This window comes from Emydura macquarii, unplaced genomic scaffold (assembly GCF_026122565.2).
Source record: "Emydura macquarii macquarii isolate MOO-44397 ecotype Brisbane River unplaced genomic scaffold, CSIRO-AGI_Emac_v2 contig_1253, whole genome shotgun sequence".
Lineage (NCBI taxonomy): Eukaryota > Metazoa > Chordata > Testudines > Chelidae > Emydura > Emydura macquarii.
Window position 1 is genome coordinate 43,839,567 of NW_027131390.1, and position 21,056 is coordinate 43,860,622.

A 21,056-nucleotide genomic window follows, 5' to 3' on the forward strand; every position below is an offset into this window, starting at 1 on the left:
GCCCAGTGGAACAAGGAAGCGGCGTTTGTTGCCCCCGGTGACAGGCGGTCCCCACCCGCCGCGCGGCAGCTTCCGGCGCGGCGCATGCGCGGGGGGAGGTGGCAGGAGGCTGGCTGGGTGCGGGGAGGCGGGAGTGACCGTATTGCCGGGCCGGGATGTCGGATCCGGGCCCTGCCGGCGGCGGGGCGGATTCGGGGTTGGATGCGGCCCTGGGCAAAGTGGGGGTCTCGCTGCGGACGCGGCGGAAGCTGCCGACGGCGGAGGAGGCGGAGCTGTTCGAGCTGGCGCAGGCGGCGGGGATCAGCCTCGACCCGGAAGTGTTCAGGTGAGGGGGGGGCTGAGCTGACCCGACCCGATCCGGGGCGGCGGTGGGGGCGGCTCGGGCTGACCCCCGTCTCCCCCTCCCCCCAGGATCGTGCTGGACCTGCTGCGGATGAACGTGGCGCCCCTGGCCGTGTTCCAGACGCTGAAGTCCATGTGCGCCGGGCAGAGACTGGCTCCTAGCGGGACCCCCGAGAGCGGCCCCCCCGCCCCCGAGAGCAGAGGTCAGGAGCCGGGTTTATCGGGCCTCCCCGGTTCAGCCCTGTCCCCGGGGGCCGGGGTGAAGGAGGGGGCTGTATGGGCACAGGCTGCTTTGGTTGCAGGCCTAGTGGGAGGAAGGAGACGGGCTGGGGCCTTCATTAACGGGCTGGCAGTCGCCTTTTATGTGGGTTGCTCATTAGGCTTTTTAAACAGAGGGAATGAAAACTTTGCCCTTTTCATCCCTCCTCTCTGTGCCTCCTGCGGCTTGTTATGGTCTCACTTGAGTTTGGACTGAAGCCACTTTTGCTCTCCCGGCATACTGAAAACGTCAAAAACAAACCCCGGAGTGATCTCTTACATGGGTGTAACTGTCTTGATGCCATGGCTTTAACCAGAAGAGTTTTGTTGGCTCTCCCCCTCCCCTAAAAAAAGTCACAAACCTGAGGGTGCTATGCCAGTAAAACTTTTAAGTGTAGACCAGGCCTTACTGCAACTCTCCAGTTTTTGTCATCTCTAGTCTTAACACCGTCTAGGAAGAAACCTTTTTTGATAAAAACATTAGACTGTTTTTTTCACTAGAAAGAAGCAAAAAAAAAAAGGCCACAAGACTTATTTTTCTTTTTAAAAATATGTACATTATATTGCTGCTCTCTCTCCCTTGCCATCCTTTTTTGGAAGCATATTGTTGTATCTCAATTTCCCCCATCTCAGGTGGAGGTGACCTTCTTTCCTGATGAGGAGAGCTGGATGTACCTTCCTCTGTATCTAGTGATCAGTTAGATATTTCTCTTAGGCTTTCAGCAGGTGCTCATGGTATAGATATTGTGACAAGCAGAAAGAGCATTTTAGAGAGATTTTACCCCCCCTCCCAGAAACCTGTTTGTTCCTGGTTAGGCTCATCTGGGACCAAAAACCATAGTCTAGGTGCAGGGCCTGATGGTGTGCAGTTTTCATTCCCTATTTTTTAGTGTTTCTTTCCTCGAGCATACCTGCAGAATCACTAGCAAAGATATCACTGATAGAATCGTCTCATCAGTTTCAGTCTGTTGATTCTACTGGCCTTGATGGGGCAGAGCAGCTGAGCCTCGCTTGCATTGCTTCAGAGGGATTACAAAAACTGGGCATGCCAAATTTAAACTAGTTTGGAAGTAGCTGTTTCGGGGCCTTTAATATTGGAAACATTGACATTAAATCATAGGAAAACAAAACTGGAATTGATGCTGAAAGTGAAAATGAGAGCTGTTTGTTCATGTGAATGATACAGACTTGTATGTTTTCTGGCAAGGCTTTTATTCTTAGTCTGAATTGTTAGCAGTTGAAAGTGCTGTGTAAGTGGCATGCTTATTTTGGGATTAGGTCTGACCCTTTTGCCCCTTTACACCTGATCAAAACTAAAAGATGCTAAAACAAAAGTCCAGTTCGGCCCACCTGGCTACAGTGAGCGGCTGTGGGTGATTGTATAAAGGAGACACAATCATGAATGATGTAGGTCAGCGGGACTCCACATGGCTTGGCTTTGTCCAGAATAGAAAGGAATATGAAGAGATCTCAGTAGCATAATAAAGGATCTCATTTTGGGTATTTAAAACAATAGTAAAACAGTCTTTTAGGTATTTAAAATGGAAACCATCACATTTACTTTTTGATAATACATAGGAAATGATGTACACTTGTCCAAAGACAAGTGTACCTCATATTCTCTAACTTTGAATGTGTTTTTTATTTAATGGTGGGATTTATTAACTCAACATACCAATTAACTCCTTCAGGAGAATGCACAGTGTGTTTAAAAGACTTGTTTTACTATATTAATGGCAGGCAAGCAATGAAGAAAGTGCAATTATGAAATTATATTTGAAACAGTTCAGAAAAATATTTATACATTTATTACTATGAAATTATTTTTAACAGCACTTTAATGTAATAACTATTCAGGTCTAAGTTGTTCATCTGGGGACGTTAAAATTTTAGAGGGGGAACTTAAAAGTGGACTGTTAAGATGATGATACTGATATATTTAACAAAGCATGCAAGCTATGTTACCATTGTTCAAGAGACAACTTTTCTTCTTTTTCTTTAAGGGTATTTGAGCATTCATTTACATTCACAACTCTGTTCTTTTTTTTTCAATAGACATATGGTGTTTTTAATGTGTTTCTATGTCTCTCTTTGAATTAGAGGTCTCATTTCTCTCTGCCAAGAACAGTAAAATCCCTGCGCCACTCTCCTTTTCCTCTGCCCTTCGATCTCCAAGACTAACAGCCCCTAAGATTGTGGTCTGCAGTCCTGCTGATGCTTGCTCGCCTCTCTCTCAAGGTTCCCCTGGTTCCTTCCAGTATTCTTGCTGTCTGTTCTCTCCTTTTGCAGGTTGTGTTTATTAGTTTATCTACTGGGGTTGGTGCAGTCTGTTAGGACATTAGGAATCACACTTGCATTGTGAGTCCCTTAGACTAAAAGAACCTGTGTACCTTCTAAACTATTCATTCTAATGTTAACAAACTGTCAAGAATGGGTTATTTTAAAAATAATTAACATTTACCGGTTAAAAATAAAATGTAAATCTTATTTTAAAAGCTAAAACCAATTCACTTTGTTGTTGAATTAAGAGACTGAAATCTATTTTGAAAAATTCTCTCTGTCTTAGAGTAGAAAGTGCCATATGTATAAACAACCAAGAGAAGTAAGTTTAGGAATTGCCTACCGTGGCCCAGAACCTGCAAACCATTGCATGAGGGCGAGCTGCTTTGCCTTCTCAGAGCTTCATTGAAGGCTATCTATTCTCAACGAATGGCAGGATTGGAACTTAAGAACTTGGTCGATATTTTTGTCAAGGTTTTTATCAGGGACTTTTTATAAACACAGACTGGTGCATGCGCTGTACAGGAGAGCATGTGCGGAGATGATTCAGTATAAAGACAAATGCTTGAATTTATACTGGTCATATCCCTTGGCAACTAGCATTAAGCCTTGCAAACCTGTTTTCATTTAATGCCTGTGTTTTCAGATTCCTATGTGTTTCAGAAAGTTATCTTTGGGGGTGAAGTCTTCCATTCTTCTGTCTCTGGTAAATTGTCTTTGGAAGCTTGAGTAAAATCCCTTTAGCTGTTTTTGAGTGAGGATGGGGTGACTTCTGTCATTGTCTTAAAACTAAACTTTAAAGATTGTGGCTGAGGTAAGGAAGCGAACACAAATGTTACACATAGCATATGCACACACCTCTGTAGCCATTGTGTGCGTTTGTAAGTTTAAAATCCATTGCCAAACAAGTTGTAGTTTAGCCATTTCAGTGTGTGCTGCTGTCGCTGAGAAAAATGCCTGCTTGCCTTTGAACTGGGATACCTTGCTGGAAAAACGTGATAACTCTAAACCTTTAGAGCTTAAAACTTCCATAGACCAATTTCTTTTTACACATGCAAATCTTGAAACTTGCTACAGAACAGTATAGGATTGAGATTTCTGTCTTCAGTAGTTCTAGAAATTATGCAAGCAGAAATTTACTGCCTGAAGCACTAGTGCTACAAATTGTAGAGATATCCAATTCCACTTTTAAAAAGTACATTACAAGACTGTTAACTTTTTAAAAATGCACTTTAGTCAGGAGCTGCCAAAATTAAGGTAGCCTGTTCAGTCTTAATTCTGCCTCCTCTGTGTATGTATTGCAGAGGTCTCCAATTACATGCTCACATACTTTTTTCCCCCACATGATCCCTGCCGCCTTCAGTGCACAAGATGGATGGCACTTTGTAAATGGGGCAGTTGAATATTCCTTTATCCTCATTGTTCTGTGTCTGGCCCCAAAGTATTTGGGGTGGCGGGGGAGATGGCTGATAATCTATCATGCTCATGTCTCAGATGCATTTATACCTCCATGTGGTCAGTGCAAAATACTGCAGGAGGCACCTGGGCCCCAGTGCAAGCAACTGAAAACAGTATTCTAATGGAAAGTGCTGGGCAACATTAACGCAATGGACACGTCCAGCTATAATATACCGTATGATTAGGGCCCTACCAAATTCATGTCCATGAAAAATGTGTCACAGACCATTAAATCAGACCTCCCATGTGAAATCTAGCTATTGGAGGGGGTGGGGCTGGTGGTGCCCCAGCAGGGGGCTCCTACTGTGTCCCGGGCTCCAGCTGCTAGTCCCAGCCAGGCTGGGAGGAACAGAACTTGTTCTTCCCCTGCACAGCCACTCTCAGCTAGGAGCCCCAGGTTGGGATGCTCCTAGTAGCATGGGGGAGATCAGACTCACCTCCCCCTCAGGGAGCCTCCTCCAGCCGCAGGAAGCTCCAGGGCTGCTGCCTTGGGCAGTACGGAAGTGAGGATTGCGATGCTGCCACCCTCCTGCAAGAGCTTTACAACTCTCCCATGACCCTGTTGGGTCAGGACCCCAGGGTTACAACACTCTGAAATTTCAGATGTGAACATATGAAAACATGAAACTGACTAGTTTTCAAATCCTGTGGCCATGAAATTGACCAGAATGGACCCTGAATTTGGTAGGGCCCTACATATGACCATGTACAAACTTAGATACACAGGTTGAGTGCTGTAGTACTGTGGCAAAGTTATAAATAGTATACAACCTGGGTGATTAGAAGTAGTATTCAATAAAACTTAAACAGAAGAACATGGAAGCAGTATAGTAAAATGGAGTAATAATAGAAAGCAACTTCATATGCAATGTTTAGTTACACAGAACAAAATTCCATGACTATCAGTTTTGTTTGAATACATCTGACTTGCCCCTACTGGTAATACAGCTATTTGTCATGGTGAGAGTGAGTCACTTAGAGTTAAACTTTGCAGTTAGAAACATAAACAAATTGCATCAGGTACTTCATGAAAATATTTGAACTCTAAAGTAGCTTGAGAAAAGCTGAGTCACAGATGAACATTACAAATAAAATCTGAAACGTTAGACTGTCCACTCTCTTTTAAGAAGTATTTCTTGGGGACAGTTTTTGAACTAAAGCAATAACTTGAACACACATGCACCTTAAAGGGCAAGAGGATTTTTCTTTTCAAAAAAACCCAGAGACCTAGGAAACGAATATAAGACAATGAGCACTGAAAAATCCTGTGGTTTGGAGCATTATGGTAATATGGAAAAAGGTGTAGAGATGAGAATGTTGAAAAAGCAGTCAAATGGGGTAGCAAAGGCAGGCATTTCTGTCAGAAATCAGGGGGCACATGAAGATATGGCGTCTGAGGTGAAGACCTGTGGCAGAATGTTGCAGGGCTTTGAAGCTGAAACTTTGATAGGATGGACAGGACAAGCAGGGAAGCCAGTTGAAGGATTCTAGGCAAAAAATGACCTGGTCAGATTGGTTAAGGAAAGTAGTCCTAGACAAACTGGAAGATGAACAATGTGAGGGTCTGGAAGGTCAGAGGTGATGATTAGGACATGGATGTTTTTGTTAGCTGTTGGGACAAACAGGGTTGGATTTTTAAGGAAGTTCGGAGGATTAAACTGCAAGTTTTGGTCAGTATCTGATTACATAGCTTTCCGAAGTACTCCAATAAATATAGAATGGGGGTGGTCGCATCCTAGCTAAGATTGCAAACACTATTGTATTATGAAGACAAATTTCAATCTGTAACTTGCCCCTCCCCCCCCCCCCCCCAAAAAAAAAAAAGTAACTTAGAGTGAAATGGATATTTTTCCCCTTGAGAATGTGAATGGAATTGAGCAATGCTTCTCCAGTTGAAAGATCAAAAATACTACTATTCCTTTAAAAAGTCAGATTATATCGCAGGATCAGTTACTAAATAGCTTCCATGATAACATTGTACCTACGCTAGGTTTCAACCCCCCTGAAGAATACAAGCATTTTTCAAAAACTATCAAAATACCTCATTACCTTACTTTCAAAAGTCTGTTAGTGTGCAGTTGAGGCTGCATGCACTAAACACTACCTTGTCCTCATCAGCCAACTACAACCATCTACAACACAAGAATTTCCAAAACCGTGGCAAATCAGAAAACTCAGTTAAAATCCTTATCTATCCCTTACGGAAGTGCTAGCATTACAATAAAAAGACTTTATAAAAGTGGGAAAAACAGAACTATTTTGATAACAATCCAGCCTTAACACATTTCCTGTAGCGATGACAAGAGGAACTGGGAACATTATGGCACTTAACTCCTCCTGTGATCTGTTGTTGAGCAGCAAAGGCTCCCAAGGTCAGTGGTGCTCCACAGACAACATTGAGGATAAAGAGGAGTTTTGATTTGAAGTTGGGTGTGCAGTCAGGGAAAGGGTAAAGTATGAAGATTCTGGTCTTCGATGGAGAGGTCACTGTGCTGATGGAGATCTGATTACACTGGCTGGCTTCCAGGGAAGAGAAACTATCTTCCCTAGGGCATGGAAGGCAGTGGGGCAGCCGTTTGAGCAGGAAGAGCTGTGGGGTTGGAAGCAGGGGAAAAAGGAGGTTTGTGCTAGGAATGGAGGAGAATTGCCATAAAGGATCTCTGCTTGGTGCTCTGCCTGTGAGCTACCTCCCCTTTCAATACCCATGATTTCCCACAGCCTCCAACAGCATGAAGGCGTAAGGAGAGTCATCCCAGCCCACCCCCTGGTTCTATAATTTCCTTTTTATCTGGTGAAGAAGCTTCCCCTAGGTACCAGCACTGCCAAGCTGATGAGCCCTCTTGGCTGTCAGACCAATATTTACCATGCTTGCAATCCAAATGTGGATTGCCCTGAAGCTTTCTAGAAAGCAGAGCCTTCAGTAAAGCTACACCCACCTTGGTCAAAATAACGTCTGATTTTCTCCACGAACTCCACCGTGGCCCCAGACCTACCTGTTTGCATGCCGATCTGACTTTTTTGGTAGGGTTTAGAAAGGATGCAAAATTCAGTTTAAATAGAAACTTAGCTGTGACAACAATAGCAGCAAAACTATTTGAAATGCTGCATAGAATCAACCATTGCCAATACACAAGGTCTTTGCTTTTGATCTGTCAGCTTCACCTCAAGTCATATGAATTGCTAGACTGGATCAGACCCAAGCGTCTCATTAGCCAGCACTAGATGCTACTAAGGTAGTGTAAGAAACCCTGTGGTAAGGATAAGATGCCCCCAAGATTGGCTTAAGCCCTGAAATATGAAGTTACTCTTTGAAATGGTATTTGCATATTCCCACTTGTGGGATCGAGGCATCTGCACCACAAGCTTCCAGAATCTTTCTTTTGTTCTTTGGGGCCTCAATTAAGTTGCCCCCTGGATCCATCCAGGTCACTGATTCTGCATCCCTGAAGCAGTATGCCTTCTGTCCCATGGTAATCCTCAAGTCATGTGCCCAGAGTCTCTGTCTGAGGGAAGCATACCTGCTGGATAGATATATCTGTTGGGCTTTTGCTCCCAGAGCCTGCCAGAATCAACTGGCCTCTTGCTCTGGGAGTTCCTGGCGGCAAGGTCAGCAGAACCAGCAAGGTTCGAGGCAAACATTCTCTGCTGGGCCTGGAATGGCCTTTGTGAACTCCAAAATCTTCATTGCCACTTGCTACAAAGACTGGTTCTGAGATGAGGCTGGATTTGATGGTGGGGAAAGTGGAGTCATCCCAGATCTCCTTGAGTGCTGAGACACCCTTTTCATCAAAACATTTGACAATTCCTTCTCTGGCCCAAATAGCGGTTACTTCTCTGCCTAGTGGGTCTCTGTCAATGTTTTGATTTCCTTTTGCTCTAAATCCAATCCAGACTAAATTGAGGGCAGACGCCTGTCCTTGAAAGCAAGATAAGGCCCCAAAGGCTAGTGCTGATACCACCATTTCCGAGGCAAATGCTTCCATGCTGAAGGTGAGCCACAAAGAGCTCTGTTGTCCAATCTACTGCCATTGCTGGATCTTCAGATCTGCAGACTTTGGTTCAAGTGCAGTTGCTCATCTGTTTGAAACATAAGGAGAAAAGAGTATTTCATTAAGAACTCCCCAGAAACAAGGGAGAAGCACCATAGAAAGAAAGTGTCATCACTCTCTGAACTGCACTGCCTTTGGCACTAGTGGCCTTTGTTCTGTCAGCTGCTCCTGAATCTTTGCCAGTGGTGGAGACTCCTCTCTCTGTCCCTTATTGGTGCTGTATTTCACCAAGCTATGTCCGAGACATCTGCATGGCTGATTGTGAATGCAGCATCTAAACACTAGACACTTAGGCCATGATGTCTCAGGAGATTCCAGATGCTTTACTGCGAGAGACCTCACAGCAATCTCCTTGTTTTACTTGCTATCTGGAGTAATAATCCTAGACTTAGATCTCCACCCTCTTCAGGTGTGTGAGCTCTGCAGGAGATGGGGCTCCAAATCGGTGATAAGGGAGCTGAGAGCTTTGTCTGTCCTGCAAGCTTTCTGCCTCTCATCAGATCCAAACCTGACAGAATTCTGATTGATGATCTACTGCTGAAGTACTATCCAAACTATCAAAGAAAGATTTGAATTAGCCAACTATGTACTGGGAGCATCCCCTATTGCATTGCTCCAATGTCTAATTTGTGTGTGTGTGTGTGTCTGACTGAGTATGGGTCAGATTTTCAAAAGTGCCTAAATCCTATTGACTTCCAATGAGTTAAGCTCCTTAGTCTTTTTTGAAAATTAAATGGGACGTAGGGTAAAATTTTCAAAAGTGCCAGTGTCTTGGCAAACTCTTTGTTCAGAGTTTATAATCAACAGCATAAGCGGTTTATCAAAGTCTCAATCCTGCATTATCTGTTCTGTGAATGAGGGAAGTCCCAGCTAGGTCTCTTTCACACCCATTACCTCCAGGTTTGCTTCAGGGATGAACAAGACCCAGTGTCACAGGCTGCCGGCCAGTGTTCCTCTGTGCATTTCCTCTAATTCCCTTGATTTGGGAGGTCTTATTAGAAATCAGCCAAAATGCTGTTAGCTTGGATTTTTTTATTCCAACATCCTGAGTCACCAGTCCTACTTTCTAATCTCCTTGACCCCTTGTCTCAAGATCAAGGTGAGAGTCTCCATGAGAGTCCAAAGTTTCTTAGGTGAACAGTTTGAATTAATACTGGGATGTTTGAGTGAGGGGGTTTGCTGACGTCCAAATGATCCTGTTGAGAGACAGGAATCTTTTGACCAGACAAACCTCCTCCCTTGAACTGGAAGAGATTCCCCACCTGTGCAGTATAAAGACAAGTGGGCCTGCAACAATGCTCTGTTCCTTTTAAACGTGGGCTATCCATTGCAAGAGCTTAAAACCACTCCATTAACGTACGTTTGGCTGCCATCTCTGCTTTCTATCCTGCTCTCTGCTCATCTTCCAACAGCCACATTTCTGAAAGGATTCTTCATGTTTGTGACTGATTGGTATAGTTGTTCTGATCTGAGAGCTGCGTCAAAGGAGACTGGATTCTCTTTTCATGAATTCTCAGTGTGGAGGGACAAGTGTTTGAGCCATCTAGGTGCTTAAGCCACCTTCACTGTGAGCTTAGAATTTTCTTTGGTTGGAGAGGTGCAGCCTGTCACAGGGTAACTGCACCTATTTTGCTCCCCCTGTGTGGTCCACTCTAGGAGTGCCCCTGTCAAGTCTCAGGTCCCCAGCCATCATCTATCTCTGGGTGGAGACTATTGTCCCACTTCCCTGCCTTATGCTGTGATATCTCTAGCAAGCCAGTCTGCCTAAAGACCAGTGACAGCAGTGGTTTTCTCTGAGGCCTATGAACAGTGTATTGTCAGCAGTTACAAGTTACAACACAGCTCTTTCATAGCAAACAATTTATTCTTAAAATAAAAGGATTACAGAGAAAACTTAATAAAATCAATAAACAGATTTAATACACACTAAACCTAGCAGGAGTCGCCCATCAGTTCTATGAGGCCCTAGCAGGCCCGAGTCCTTCCAACCCTTCTGCAAGGGTTGGGTCCCCTTTGGACAGAAGGATCAGAAAGAAGGCCCTGAGTCAGTTTTTTATATCAAAAGCCCTTTATTTGTTGGTCTCTGGGAAACCCAGTTTGAACCAGTATATGCAAGCTTCCCCAAGGCAGTGATTATTTCTCTAGGTGTTTACAACCAGTGATTCACCTTAATCAGCACCCTCACCGCAACCATTTTTAATTTCTGCCTAGGATGGAGTACTGCAGAAAAGGATCGGGAAGGGGGTTATAGTGGATCACGAACTCAATGTGAGTCAACAAGGTAGTACTGTTGCGCAAAAAAAAAAAAAAGAGTAAACATCATTCTGTGATATATTAGCAGAAGTATAAGCAAGACGCAAGAAATAATTATTCCGCTCTGCTCAGTACTGATAAGGCCAGAGTACTGCGTCCAGTTCTGGACACTACGCTTTGGGAAAGATGGGACAAATTGGAGAAAGTCCAGACGAGAGAGCAACAAAAATGATTAAAGGTCTAGAAAACATGTCCTATGAGGAAAGATGGGAAAAAATGGGTTTGTTTAGTCCGGAGAAGAGATGACTGAGTGGCCACATAAGTGTTCAAGTATGTAAAAAGTACATAAAGAGAAGGGTGATAAATTGTTGTGCTTATCCTCTGAAGACAGGACAAGAAATAATGGGCTTAAATTACAGCAAGGGAGAGTTAGGTTAAACATTAGGAAAAAGTTCGTAATGGTAAGGGCAGTTAAGCACTGGAACAAATTACCTGGAGGGATTGTAGAATCTGGAGGTCCCTGGAGGTTTTTAAGAACAGGTTAGACAAAAACTTGTCAGTGATGGTGTAGATCATACTTATTCCTGTCTCAGTGCAAGGGACTGGAGTAGATGACGTATTGAGGTCCCTTCCAGTGCTTCATTTCTATGATTCTTTCCATGCTCTAGTTAAGCCCTCATGTCAGAACACCCTGTGTCAGCTGACAGGGTGCTTTGTTGGCATGCTCTCTGACCTCAGAGTCATTGAGTTAAGGAAAGGAGGTATGGGAGAGCTGGATCCTTCACTTCTCCGTTACCTTGGTTACCTGGTGTCTTCCCTTTCAGGGGTCCTCTGCATAAACACAGGCACTCACCCAGGGGATTGCACTGCACAAGAGTCAGGGCTAGAGGTATGTGTTCCCCGTAAAGGAGTGTTGGATGAGGTTTGTTATAACTGGGGGTGAGTAGGGAGTAAAGCATCTGCTGGAAGAAGGGACGGAAAGACAGGAGCAGAGCTGTCTAGCCTTAGTAATCTGCTTGTGGGGCACGTGAGAGGAGAAAAACTCAGCTGTCAGTGCTTTTCAGCCAGGCCACAGAAATAAAACTTGCTGCTGAGGACACATTTTATTTTCAAAACCAGCCAATGTTTCAAGCAAGGTTTGTGCTAATTTCCTTTCTATGCATGAATTAGAAGGCGCTCTAGGTGGCGGACACCTTTCTATATTAACATGTAGATTGTGTAAAGGGCACCCCATCCCTTTGAAATCACCCACTGCCTCTGATTGTTTCCAGGAACAATTAATATTACAACTGAAAGAAGGGACTGAAAAAATTAACTTTTGTGTTGTCGACAGGCCTGCGTGTAGAGTCGGTGTTATTGCTCTCCCACTAAGGTCAGGCTGTCACTTTCCCCAGTTATTCGTTTGGGTCTCTCACTACAAGGGAAAGAAAAAATATAAAATATAGATGCATTAATATAGATACATAGATTATGAACACACACATGGCTCTTTGCAGGGGCTCAGGGCAAGGCAGCAGCAGTGGACTTTTAACTCTGGTTTTGAAATTGACTAGATTGTCCCAGCCCTCATGTCCACTTCCAGGCTGGAGCCTGGTTGGGAGCACTGCTGTCACCGTGTTACAAACAGGAATAGTAAGAAAAACAGAGGGGAGCTGAAACGCGGAGTTTGAGGCTTGGGTATCTCCTTGTGACAAGAAAACACTGCTCCAGAGGGGATGGGAAACCTGCACAGTCCTTTCTGCTACCGAGGAATGAAGGGGACAGCACCATCTGCCTGGGCAGAGGACAGGCAAAGAAAGCAGTGCAGTAGGTAGCTACTTCTAAAAACACCTGGGGACCACTGGAAGCTTTCTCTGGGGCCTGATTCACTTTCATGACCCTGCTTCTGTGCCACTGCAGAGTCCCGTCTGCTGCCAGTGCGATCTCCCTAGTGCAACCACGCAGCCTTGCCTGTCCTCTGCATACATCTGTCTGTTGAACACCGAGGTTTTAAACCCATCTATCTCAGTATTGTTTGGAGGGAAGAATGACCATTGCAAGCTGGTATACGTTGTATGCACCCACATCAGCCCCTTTGCAGGACACACACTTGACTGCTCCTGTTGGAGTCATCTTCTTTGGGCTTTGAGGTACTCCACGCTCTGAAAAGAAGTCAGAAGTCTCACGTGGAATATCGCTCGCATTTATATCATGCTACATCTTTGCAGAACACTGGGTCTCTATGAAAAACAACTCAAAGTGCACCTCAGAGTAACAGGATGTCATATGTCAATTCAAATAAGTGGGAGAGCCTTTTGTTAGCATCAATATTAGTTCCCTTACTGAAGGAGGAAGTCTCTTGAAATGCTTTTCTTTCATGGGTTACACTAATGTGCCTTGATTTCCCTGATCAGTGTTATTTTAATACAAATGTTAAGGCAGAAGTGCACACAGCACACCCACTCTGATTGCTGCATTGCTTCCACAAATATGGTCTGAGCCTACCCTACTGAAATCAATGGCAGCTTTGCCATTGATTGAAATGGGAGGATTGAAGTCATACTTTTTATTTAAAGATCACTGTCTATATAGTTAGTGATCATTCTTTATTTCCAGGCATTTTGTGTCATTTAGAGGGTAAAGGACCAGAGTTCCAGTAGCCAGCTAGTTAGGCTTTTGTTTGCCTATCCTGTGTACCCAGATCCTTTTTTTGTGTGCACATGGCTAGAGAGAGACTTACGTGGGTTGGTGCCCATGTAAATGAAGGATTTGCTCTCTATGGGATTATATACATTCAAGGGAAGAAGATATTTACATACACAAATGTGCACCTGCTTGCTTGGTTCCTAAAAGACTCAAATAATCTTTGGGGACAATTTTGTTGCTGTCAATTCATTTCTTGCTCTTAAATGAAGTAAAGTTTAATTTCTCTTCTGCAATTTGTGCGCATTCATTGACAGCACTTGCATTAGTAAAGTTGCTTGAGGGCTTCTGTGCTTCAGCAAAGAGAATTGCAAGGCTGGCTGGCTTTGGGCTGATAACTGCAGTAGTAGATTTTTCTTAAAGAGCAACTGACATGTCTGAGGCAAATGGATGCATTTGCTGTTTATGGTTTTAGTTGGTCAAACTATTGACAGATGCAAATGGGCCACTTCCATTTTTATTCTTTGGGAGCCATTTGAATGTTTCTCGAGTGCAATAGACTACTGTCAGTAGTGGCTTTTAAGGAACTGGAACTTTGCTACATAGAAACAACTCTTTGGTAAGTAATGCAGTAGTGGAATAAAGTTTCTAAAGTTCACTGTTCTATTGGCCATGCAAATTGCAGAGATGATGGATTCTAAACAACATAAGTGGGATGTTACTGAATATTGTCACCATCAGTTGGTTGTCTTACAGCACTTTTCACATCCTAAGCAGGTAATTAATGTAACTAATTTGTGCAGAAAAATGTTTTAAATTAACTTTCCAAGGGCCTGCTTTTTGCTCTTATCTCTTTACTGGTATGAGTTTTACTAAAACTCTTTTAAAAGCGTTGGAGCCTGCTCTTTGTTTGCTAGCTCTGTCCTTCTCATCTCTTTCTAAGGTAGATTGTTCTCCCATGTTTCTTTTTGACCTTTCATTTGTGTAATTTCCACCTTAGCCTTTTTCTTTACCACACGTGATGCGGCTCCTCTAAGACAATCCTCTCCCAAATGCAAGGAGGTGTGTCAGGTCCTGCTCTTCTCATGGTCCACTCTCTCTTTCTCCCCCTCACTTGCCCTGCCTGCAGCAAGTTTGTTTGTTCCCTTTCTCTTCCCGCTGAACCTTACAGGATTCCCCTTCAGGCCTCTTGCTAGCTGTGTGCACCACACTTCCTGTCCTCCCCGCCCTCTGGTTTACACAGTGCTACTTAGTGCTTTATCCTGCAGCTGTGTTGCATCATAGACACAGCTAACAGTGCCAGGATAAGAGCAAGATGGCTTGGGAGGAGCATTCTAGCTCCCTTCTGAACCCAGCAAGGCAATCTATGAATGTCCATTCCTGTGTGGCATCCAAAATGCTGCCAGAAAACTCTAGAGCATGACCGGAATACCAGGAGAGTTGAGAGGTCTGTTAATCTGACAAATGACAAATGGGAGAGGTTCAGCAGGGTTGTACCCTGTCACCTGTGGGCTTGTGAGAGGCATAGAGTCTGGAACATTGGTTCACTTGTCCTAGCCATGACATGTTAGATGCTCTTTAAATTAGATGCTTTTCCTTCGGTGCAATTTGTAGTGCTGGTGTTCCTGTGCTAAACGTGTGCCTACATTTAAAGAACGAAGTGATTTGTGCTATTTGATTTATCTGAGGAACAAACTGTGATGAATATGATTAGTCCTACTATTGTAGGCTTTGTTTTAGATTTATGCTACCTGACATCTCTTAAATTACAGCTCATGAGTTTTGTATCTATATTGGACACTGGTAAAATCGCAATATCTAATAAAACCCTACCTATGATATGAATTCTCAAGGAACACTAGCAGCATGGGTGCAGTGCAGTCATGATGTCAGATCGGAACTTCAAAGTTAATGTATTTATTTGTCCATCTAGGGAGAAATAAAACCAATTCTTCAGTCAGCGGGACCCAAGGTCTGGCAGAACGGTGCAGCCGGGAAGGATCTGTCCAAAGAATGCCTCGGCAGCCAAGTGCTAGCAGGCTCCAGAAGACTGGAACTTCTGGAAAGAGCAGTGGAGGCAGCAGTACATAGAGAGTAAAAATAGGGCACTGAAGACCTTTGTAGCTGCTCCATTAAAATAAATGCAATGCAGCACAACATGTAAAAAGGCAAATGATCCAAGTTTGTAAACCTGCTCCAAGTATTTTGTATTTATAAATGCTACACAGTTTCACAGGTGATGTATGCAAAGGGTCAGTTTTTGTTTTCCTTCCCTACATTTCCTTTGGATACATATGTTAATAAAGAACACGGATTCTTGTGGAATTGCTTTTACTTAGAATTCCGTTTCAAGCATTGCACGAAATTAGTGGGAAAAGTTATATCCTTGTTCATTCTTATTCATAGTGTTTGGCCTGCTCTGCTCCTTTTGAATAGTTCAATTCGTGCAAGAGTGGAAGTCTCTCCTAACTCACCAGCTAGAGCTGTTCTGCAGTGGCTCGAAAGCATGAGTACCCACCTCAGGGCAGCTTGTTCAGAGCCAGAGCACAAACCCCAAATTATGAGTTATGATGAAATGTACGTCATAAATGTATATCCTGTATAAACTCCTCAGGCACTGTAACAGCCTTAACTTAGAGTCATAGACTGTTTCCTGGGGTACAGAGATCTGTCTTGCCATGCAGGTGGCTCTACCTTTGTGATAGATGGTGCTTGATACTAAGGATCACAGCAATATCAGGTTACTCTCAGTCCCAAAGGACCAGTCACTTAGCCTAGGTCAATTGCACCTTAGATCTCACACCAAAGTCAACACTTATAGCCAATCCTACAATAAACTAAAGATTTATTAATAGAAAAGGGAAATAATTATTTACAAGGTTAAAGCAAACATACGCACAAATGACGTCCAAACTTAAGTTTCTAAAAGTAATAAAAGCTTCTATAATAAGCTTTACATGTCCTTTATGGCTAACTTGGCCTTAGCAGTGGGGATCTTTTGCTTATGCTTAGTAATTCTTGCCCTTCAGAGTTCATGCATCAAAAAGATACAGTTCCTCTTTGTTAGGGGTTTTTATTCCCTTCCCACCTTCTGCTCTGAGCTGCAAACTCAGCTGATGGGAGGAATTCGCATGCAAGAGTCATCTTGGGGGATGGAGAGGAGGGGATTAAACAACAATAGCTTTTGTCCACTTTAATGTTCCACTCTAGTCTTTCTGGTGTTGATGGGCCTTCCTTGTCAGGCAGGACATAACACCTACTGTTGGAGATCCACATTTCCCACTAGTTAGTGTCTCTCGCCTCTCTGGTGATTAATACAGTTATAGAGGTGTATAATACAACTGCTCAAATATTACTTTACAATAGGGGATACAGATGTTATAAATGAAATTAATGAATGCAGCAACGAACAAACATTTAACAGATAGGGCACTGAAGACCTTTAGAGAGAGTCAGTCAAAAAGAGGGTGCTGAAGACCTTGTAAACACATTCTTATAATCCTAATACCTGTTATAATAATGCTCACACACAGGTGAGCCAGGCTAGTTCTAGCTGGGTATTTGTCAGTGTTCTACTGAGGTATGGGGACTGTGTCATGAGCTGACACCTGGGTCTGCCAGTGTCACGACCTCTAGCACAGGAGAGCAGCCAGTTCGTGTGCTTCCCTCTCTCCAGTCTGTGTGAGGGGGCCTGCAATGCAAAGTGCTCTGGGAATCCTCAACTGGCATATGGTCCTTAAGGGACCATAGTCCTTTGGTGCAGTATAGAGCAGCCCCCAGGCCTTCCTTTACCAGTTCCTTACTGGATTTTATAAACTTCTATCCACATACACTGACAATTGGGGTGGGCCACTTATTCCATGGCCCTCTCTTTTGCAAACCAGTTCCCCTCGGCATCAGATATTTGTTCATCAAATTATAATCACAACACAAACAAAACAACTAGGAAAGAAGACTGAACTCTTTTTTCAGAGTCCAACGCTAGAAAAGATCATTGTCTGACTGTTTATGACCCAAGTCATATGACTTCCCTAAATTAATTCCTATTAGAACTGGAGCAGATCTTTTAGAAAAATATCCAGTCTTGATTTACATATTGTCAGTAACAGGCAATCCACAACTGGCCTTGATAAATTGTTCCAATGGCTAAATACTCTCACTGTTAAACATTTAAACCTTATTTTCAGTTCTTGTCTTTTGCTGGACTACCTAGATTGAGCTCCTTGAGTCTATCATGATTAAATGGGGAAAAAAAACTTGGTTGACACAGAGGTAAGGTTGCCCTGTGATAGCTCATGCCCTTCCAGAACATCAAATTCAGCAAAACTCAAGCTTCTCTAAAAAAACCAAGGCAGAGTTAAGGTAAACGCCCACACAACTTAAATTCTCCCCTGGAGCTGGCAATAGCCACTGGGTCTTCTGTGCATGAAATCCAGCTGCATTCACTGTTTTAGCTGTAGCTGTTTTGAATGGTGGAGAAATAAGATGCAGCAGCTTGGATGAACTGCGTGATATGAGGAGATCTGGGTCCGAGTCCATCCGTGTTCCCCCCGCCTCCCCCGGGCGCGTGTTATAAGAGGGAAGAGGTGCATGTGGATCATTCCATTTGCAGCATTTCAATACGGCGTTGTGTAGATTGTGTCAGCAGCAGGGTACAGGGAGCTGCTTACCATGGGTATTGTCAGTAGTGAGGTGGGAGATGAGAGCAGGCAGTAGATTTAATTCTGGGTAGGGCAAAGTATAGGGTTAGGTTGTAAACAAGCATGAAGTGGTTGTTACATTTTCCAAGTCTGATATTGTGTTGGTGGAATCGACTCAGAGTCTGAGTATAGGGCAAGTGCCCCATAACCTGTCCATTATGGTGCCGAGGCAGAGTTGGGGTGTATGGGCATTTTAAGCATCATTCAAAGAGGGCAGCATTACGGTTGCATGCGAGTTCACCAGAACTCAGCATTTCCTGGTTTTCAGACATTTGAGTTTTACTGAACTCAGTGTCCTGGATGGGCAGGTGCTATCACCAGGCAATCTTAACAAAATAGAAACGTTTGTTAGTAGTAGTTATGTGGTCATTTAGGCAGTTGTAGTTCTCACCTAGGTTTGCAGTTGATGTGCTACTGTGGTTTGGTAATTATCCGAATACCTAGCTTTTAAATGGTGCTTTTCATCAGGACTTAAAGAACTTAACATCATTATCTCCCTTTAACAGAGGGGAAACTGAGGCAAAAAGTGAGTTGAAGTGACTTGTCCAACATCACCCAGCAGGCCAGTGGCCGAGATAGGAATTAGTCCCTGTCCGGTGGCCTTTCCACTAGGTCACCTGCTTGCTATGTGATTCCTCAGTGCTCTTCTCCCCTCTGTACATTTTGGTATAGTGGAATGGGGAGACTGGTCATGCTTTGAAATATTTGCAATGTGTGGGCCAGTGAGAGAAATCTCATCCATGGGCTGTCCTGAAACCTTGACAGTATCACCTGCTTGTTACAGTAACTTAAAGCGGGAAAGAAGACTGGTGTGTCCTCTCTTCTTCTCCACCCCCTGCCCTACCATTCTCTGGAACACAGAGCCCCCACCAACATTTCCAGCTCCTTCTCTCTTTCCCAGCCCATTAAGCCATTTAGTTGGTACTGCAGAAGCCATTAACATCTAAGAAGTTGTTCCTTGCTGGTTCCTTCCCTATCCTGCGGCATAGACATGTCACAGGCAGCAGTAAACTGAAGAGTCACACACTTCTTTGTTTATTTAGCCCAAGCTCCATGCTGAGCTGGGCCTCCTTCCACTACCCACTCCAGCTGGGATGCCTGCTTCAGCCATGCCCGGTCCAGTCGACTCCCCCCTCCAAACAAGGCTCTTCCCCCACACGCTTTGGCCAACCTCCCACCCCCACATGCAGATGATGTGTATCATAACTTCATCTGCTGGATTTCAAGAAGGGAACAGCCAGCCAGCCCAGAGCATTCCTCCTAGATTCACTCCAGAAACTACCTGGCTCGTCCCTACTGTAGGTTGCTGTGGTTTACCCAAGTCCCCCTTCTACAAAGCTACCTCTGGCTCTCTGCAAGCTCTCCCACTGCCCTGGGGGAGGGAGGGAAGGAATAAGGTCCTGCCTCCCCACAACAGCTTGGTCCCCCCCACAGAACAATCAGCTTGTGGTTTTATGCATATTTGCAAGTTGATCATTTTGTCGCATGAAGCTGCACCTCACTTGGCAGCTCTGTATTAATTCCCACATGGGTTTCTCACAGGAAAGCATCAAGCGCTGAGGGAGGATTCAATGGAACACAGGCGGCCCCTGCTCCAACCCAGGTTCTACATTTGAATGCTGCAGATCTGAGCTGGGAGACTTGGAGGGTCTAGGAGAGCACGCCACAAAGCCATCACGTGCTGCTGCGGCTTCAGCCACATTGCCTTTCTCCCCCTGCACCTTCCACTGGGGGCAAGAACCTGCTTTGGCTTGGCGTTTCTCCCTGGGTCACAGAACTCATCCTACCTGTAACCCTCTCTGGAGTTGGTTGTTCCTGACATACTGCACTAAGCCTGGAGGGGACTCGCTCTGGACAACAGCAGCGATGGCTGCAGAGTCTCAGGACGCCACTTCCCAGCATGCCTGGAATGCAGGGCGGAGATAGCTTCCAGCATATTCTATCATCAGACCCACTCAGCAGCTTGAACTCCTAGACAAAGGGTTTGGTTTACATTTGGATGTCAGCTGTTGGTGGAATGGAGCGGAGCGAGACGCATCACAGCGTGGGAGAGGCCCATTGACCTTTCCACTGTTATTCAAAGAGAGACTTTGGACCTCACTGGTGGCTACTGGCCACTGACGTGTGTCAGCCCAGCAGAGACCAGCAACCCAGGAGGCTGAGGAGTGATTCCTGGTCAGGCTACTGAGAGCCAGGCAACTTGTCCATTGACCGCCAGACAGGGAGCCCCTGCCTCTTAGGGTGAAGACTTTGTAAGATCACCTGTGTTTGTTTGGTTTTGCTTGTGAGTTTTAAGCCAGCCAATGAGTACGGCTCGGCACCATCCAATACAGACCTGATACCCAACTGCCATTCTGCCTAAGGCAGGGGCTGGGGACAGTTGAGGGGGTTGGGCCCCTTGTAAATGCTCTGGAGTGGAAGGTTTAAGGTATTGTTGATGGTTCTAGTTACGCCTGTTCTTTCCTTTGCTCCCTGTACCTAATAAAACACCCTCTGTTGTATTGCTACTTTGGGTATTGTGGTAATTATTTTGTTGCTTGGGTGTTGGATTATACTCGTAGCTTACTATCTGGCGTAAAGATTTCCCCAGGGGATGGCACCCTGTGTGTCCCAGGTTACTAGAAGAGGTTCCCCCACCCCCTTGTGTGGATGGACTGGAATTGAGCAGATCAGGTAACTCCTCTGACCTCAAGACAGTGGATGAGTGGTGTCTGTTGCAAGAGTCCCTATTGCTTTCCTGCTGCTAACCATCCAAAGCCAATAATAACACATCTTTGCATGTGGAATCAAAAGCCACTTTCGCTGGGTAAATCACACAGCTTTGTACAACAGCAGAGAAGTGTTAGATCCCCATTTTACGGAGAGAGGGGGAGCGACTTGCCCAAAAGTCAATAAGAGAACCAACCGCCGAACCCAGGCGTCCCTGCTGCAGTCACAGCAGCAGATCCCGCTCTCTCTCTCGCCAAGCCAGGGGCCTGGGTGCAAGACCCAGGTCTGGGAAGAAATGTGCTGTAGGGGTTAGTGCAAGGCCTTGGAAAAAAGGACTCCTGGGTGACACCCTGATTCTGTCACTGATTCTTCTTGTGGTGCTGAG

The 21,056-nt window shown here is 44.7% G+C and overlaps 1 protein-coding gene across 12 annotated transcripts; it reads left to right on the plus strand.

Annotated features, from left to right (window-relative positions):
• The first annotated feature begins 88 nt into the window (after positions 1-88).
• On the plus strand, positions 89-20,469 carry LOC137153379 (mitotic-spindle organizing protein 2-like). Of its 12 annotated transcripts, XR_010919784.1 has the most exons (6): positions 95-325; positions 412-545; positions 2,701-2,889; positions 10,599-10,655; positions 15,196-15,498; positions 19,505-20,469. XR_010919784.1 is itself a non-coding variant. In XM_067548632.1 (5 exons), exons 1-5 carry the CDS (start codon positions 156-158, stop codon positions 15,351-15,353), a joined length of 708 nt encoding a protein of 235 aa, XP_067404733.1. In that variant the 5' UTR covers positions 95-155; the 3' UTR covers positions 15,354-15,587. The 12 variants fall into 12 exon arrangements, 9 of the variants coding, with proteins under 9 accessions (XP_067404737.1, XP_067404739.1, XP_067404741.1 ...); XR_010919786.1 differs by lacking the exons at positions 10,599-10,655; positions 19,505-20,469 and adding an exon at positions 12,194-12,446 and having other exon boundaries at positions 90-325; positions 2,701-2,838; positions 15,196-15,332; XR_010919785.1 differs by lacking the exons at positions 10,599-10,655; positions 19,505-20,469 and adding an exon at positions 12,194-12,450 and having other exon boundaries at positions 90-325; positions 2,701-2,838; positions 15,196-15,329.
• The last annotated feature ends 587 nt before the right edge of the window (positions 20,470-21,056 follow it).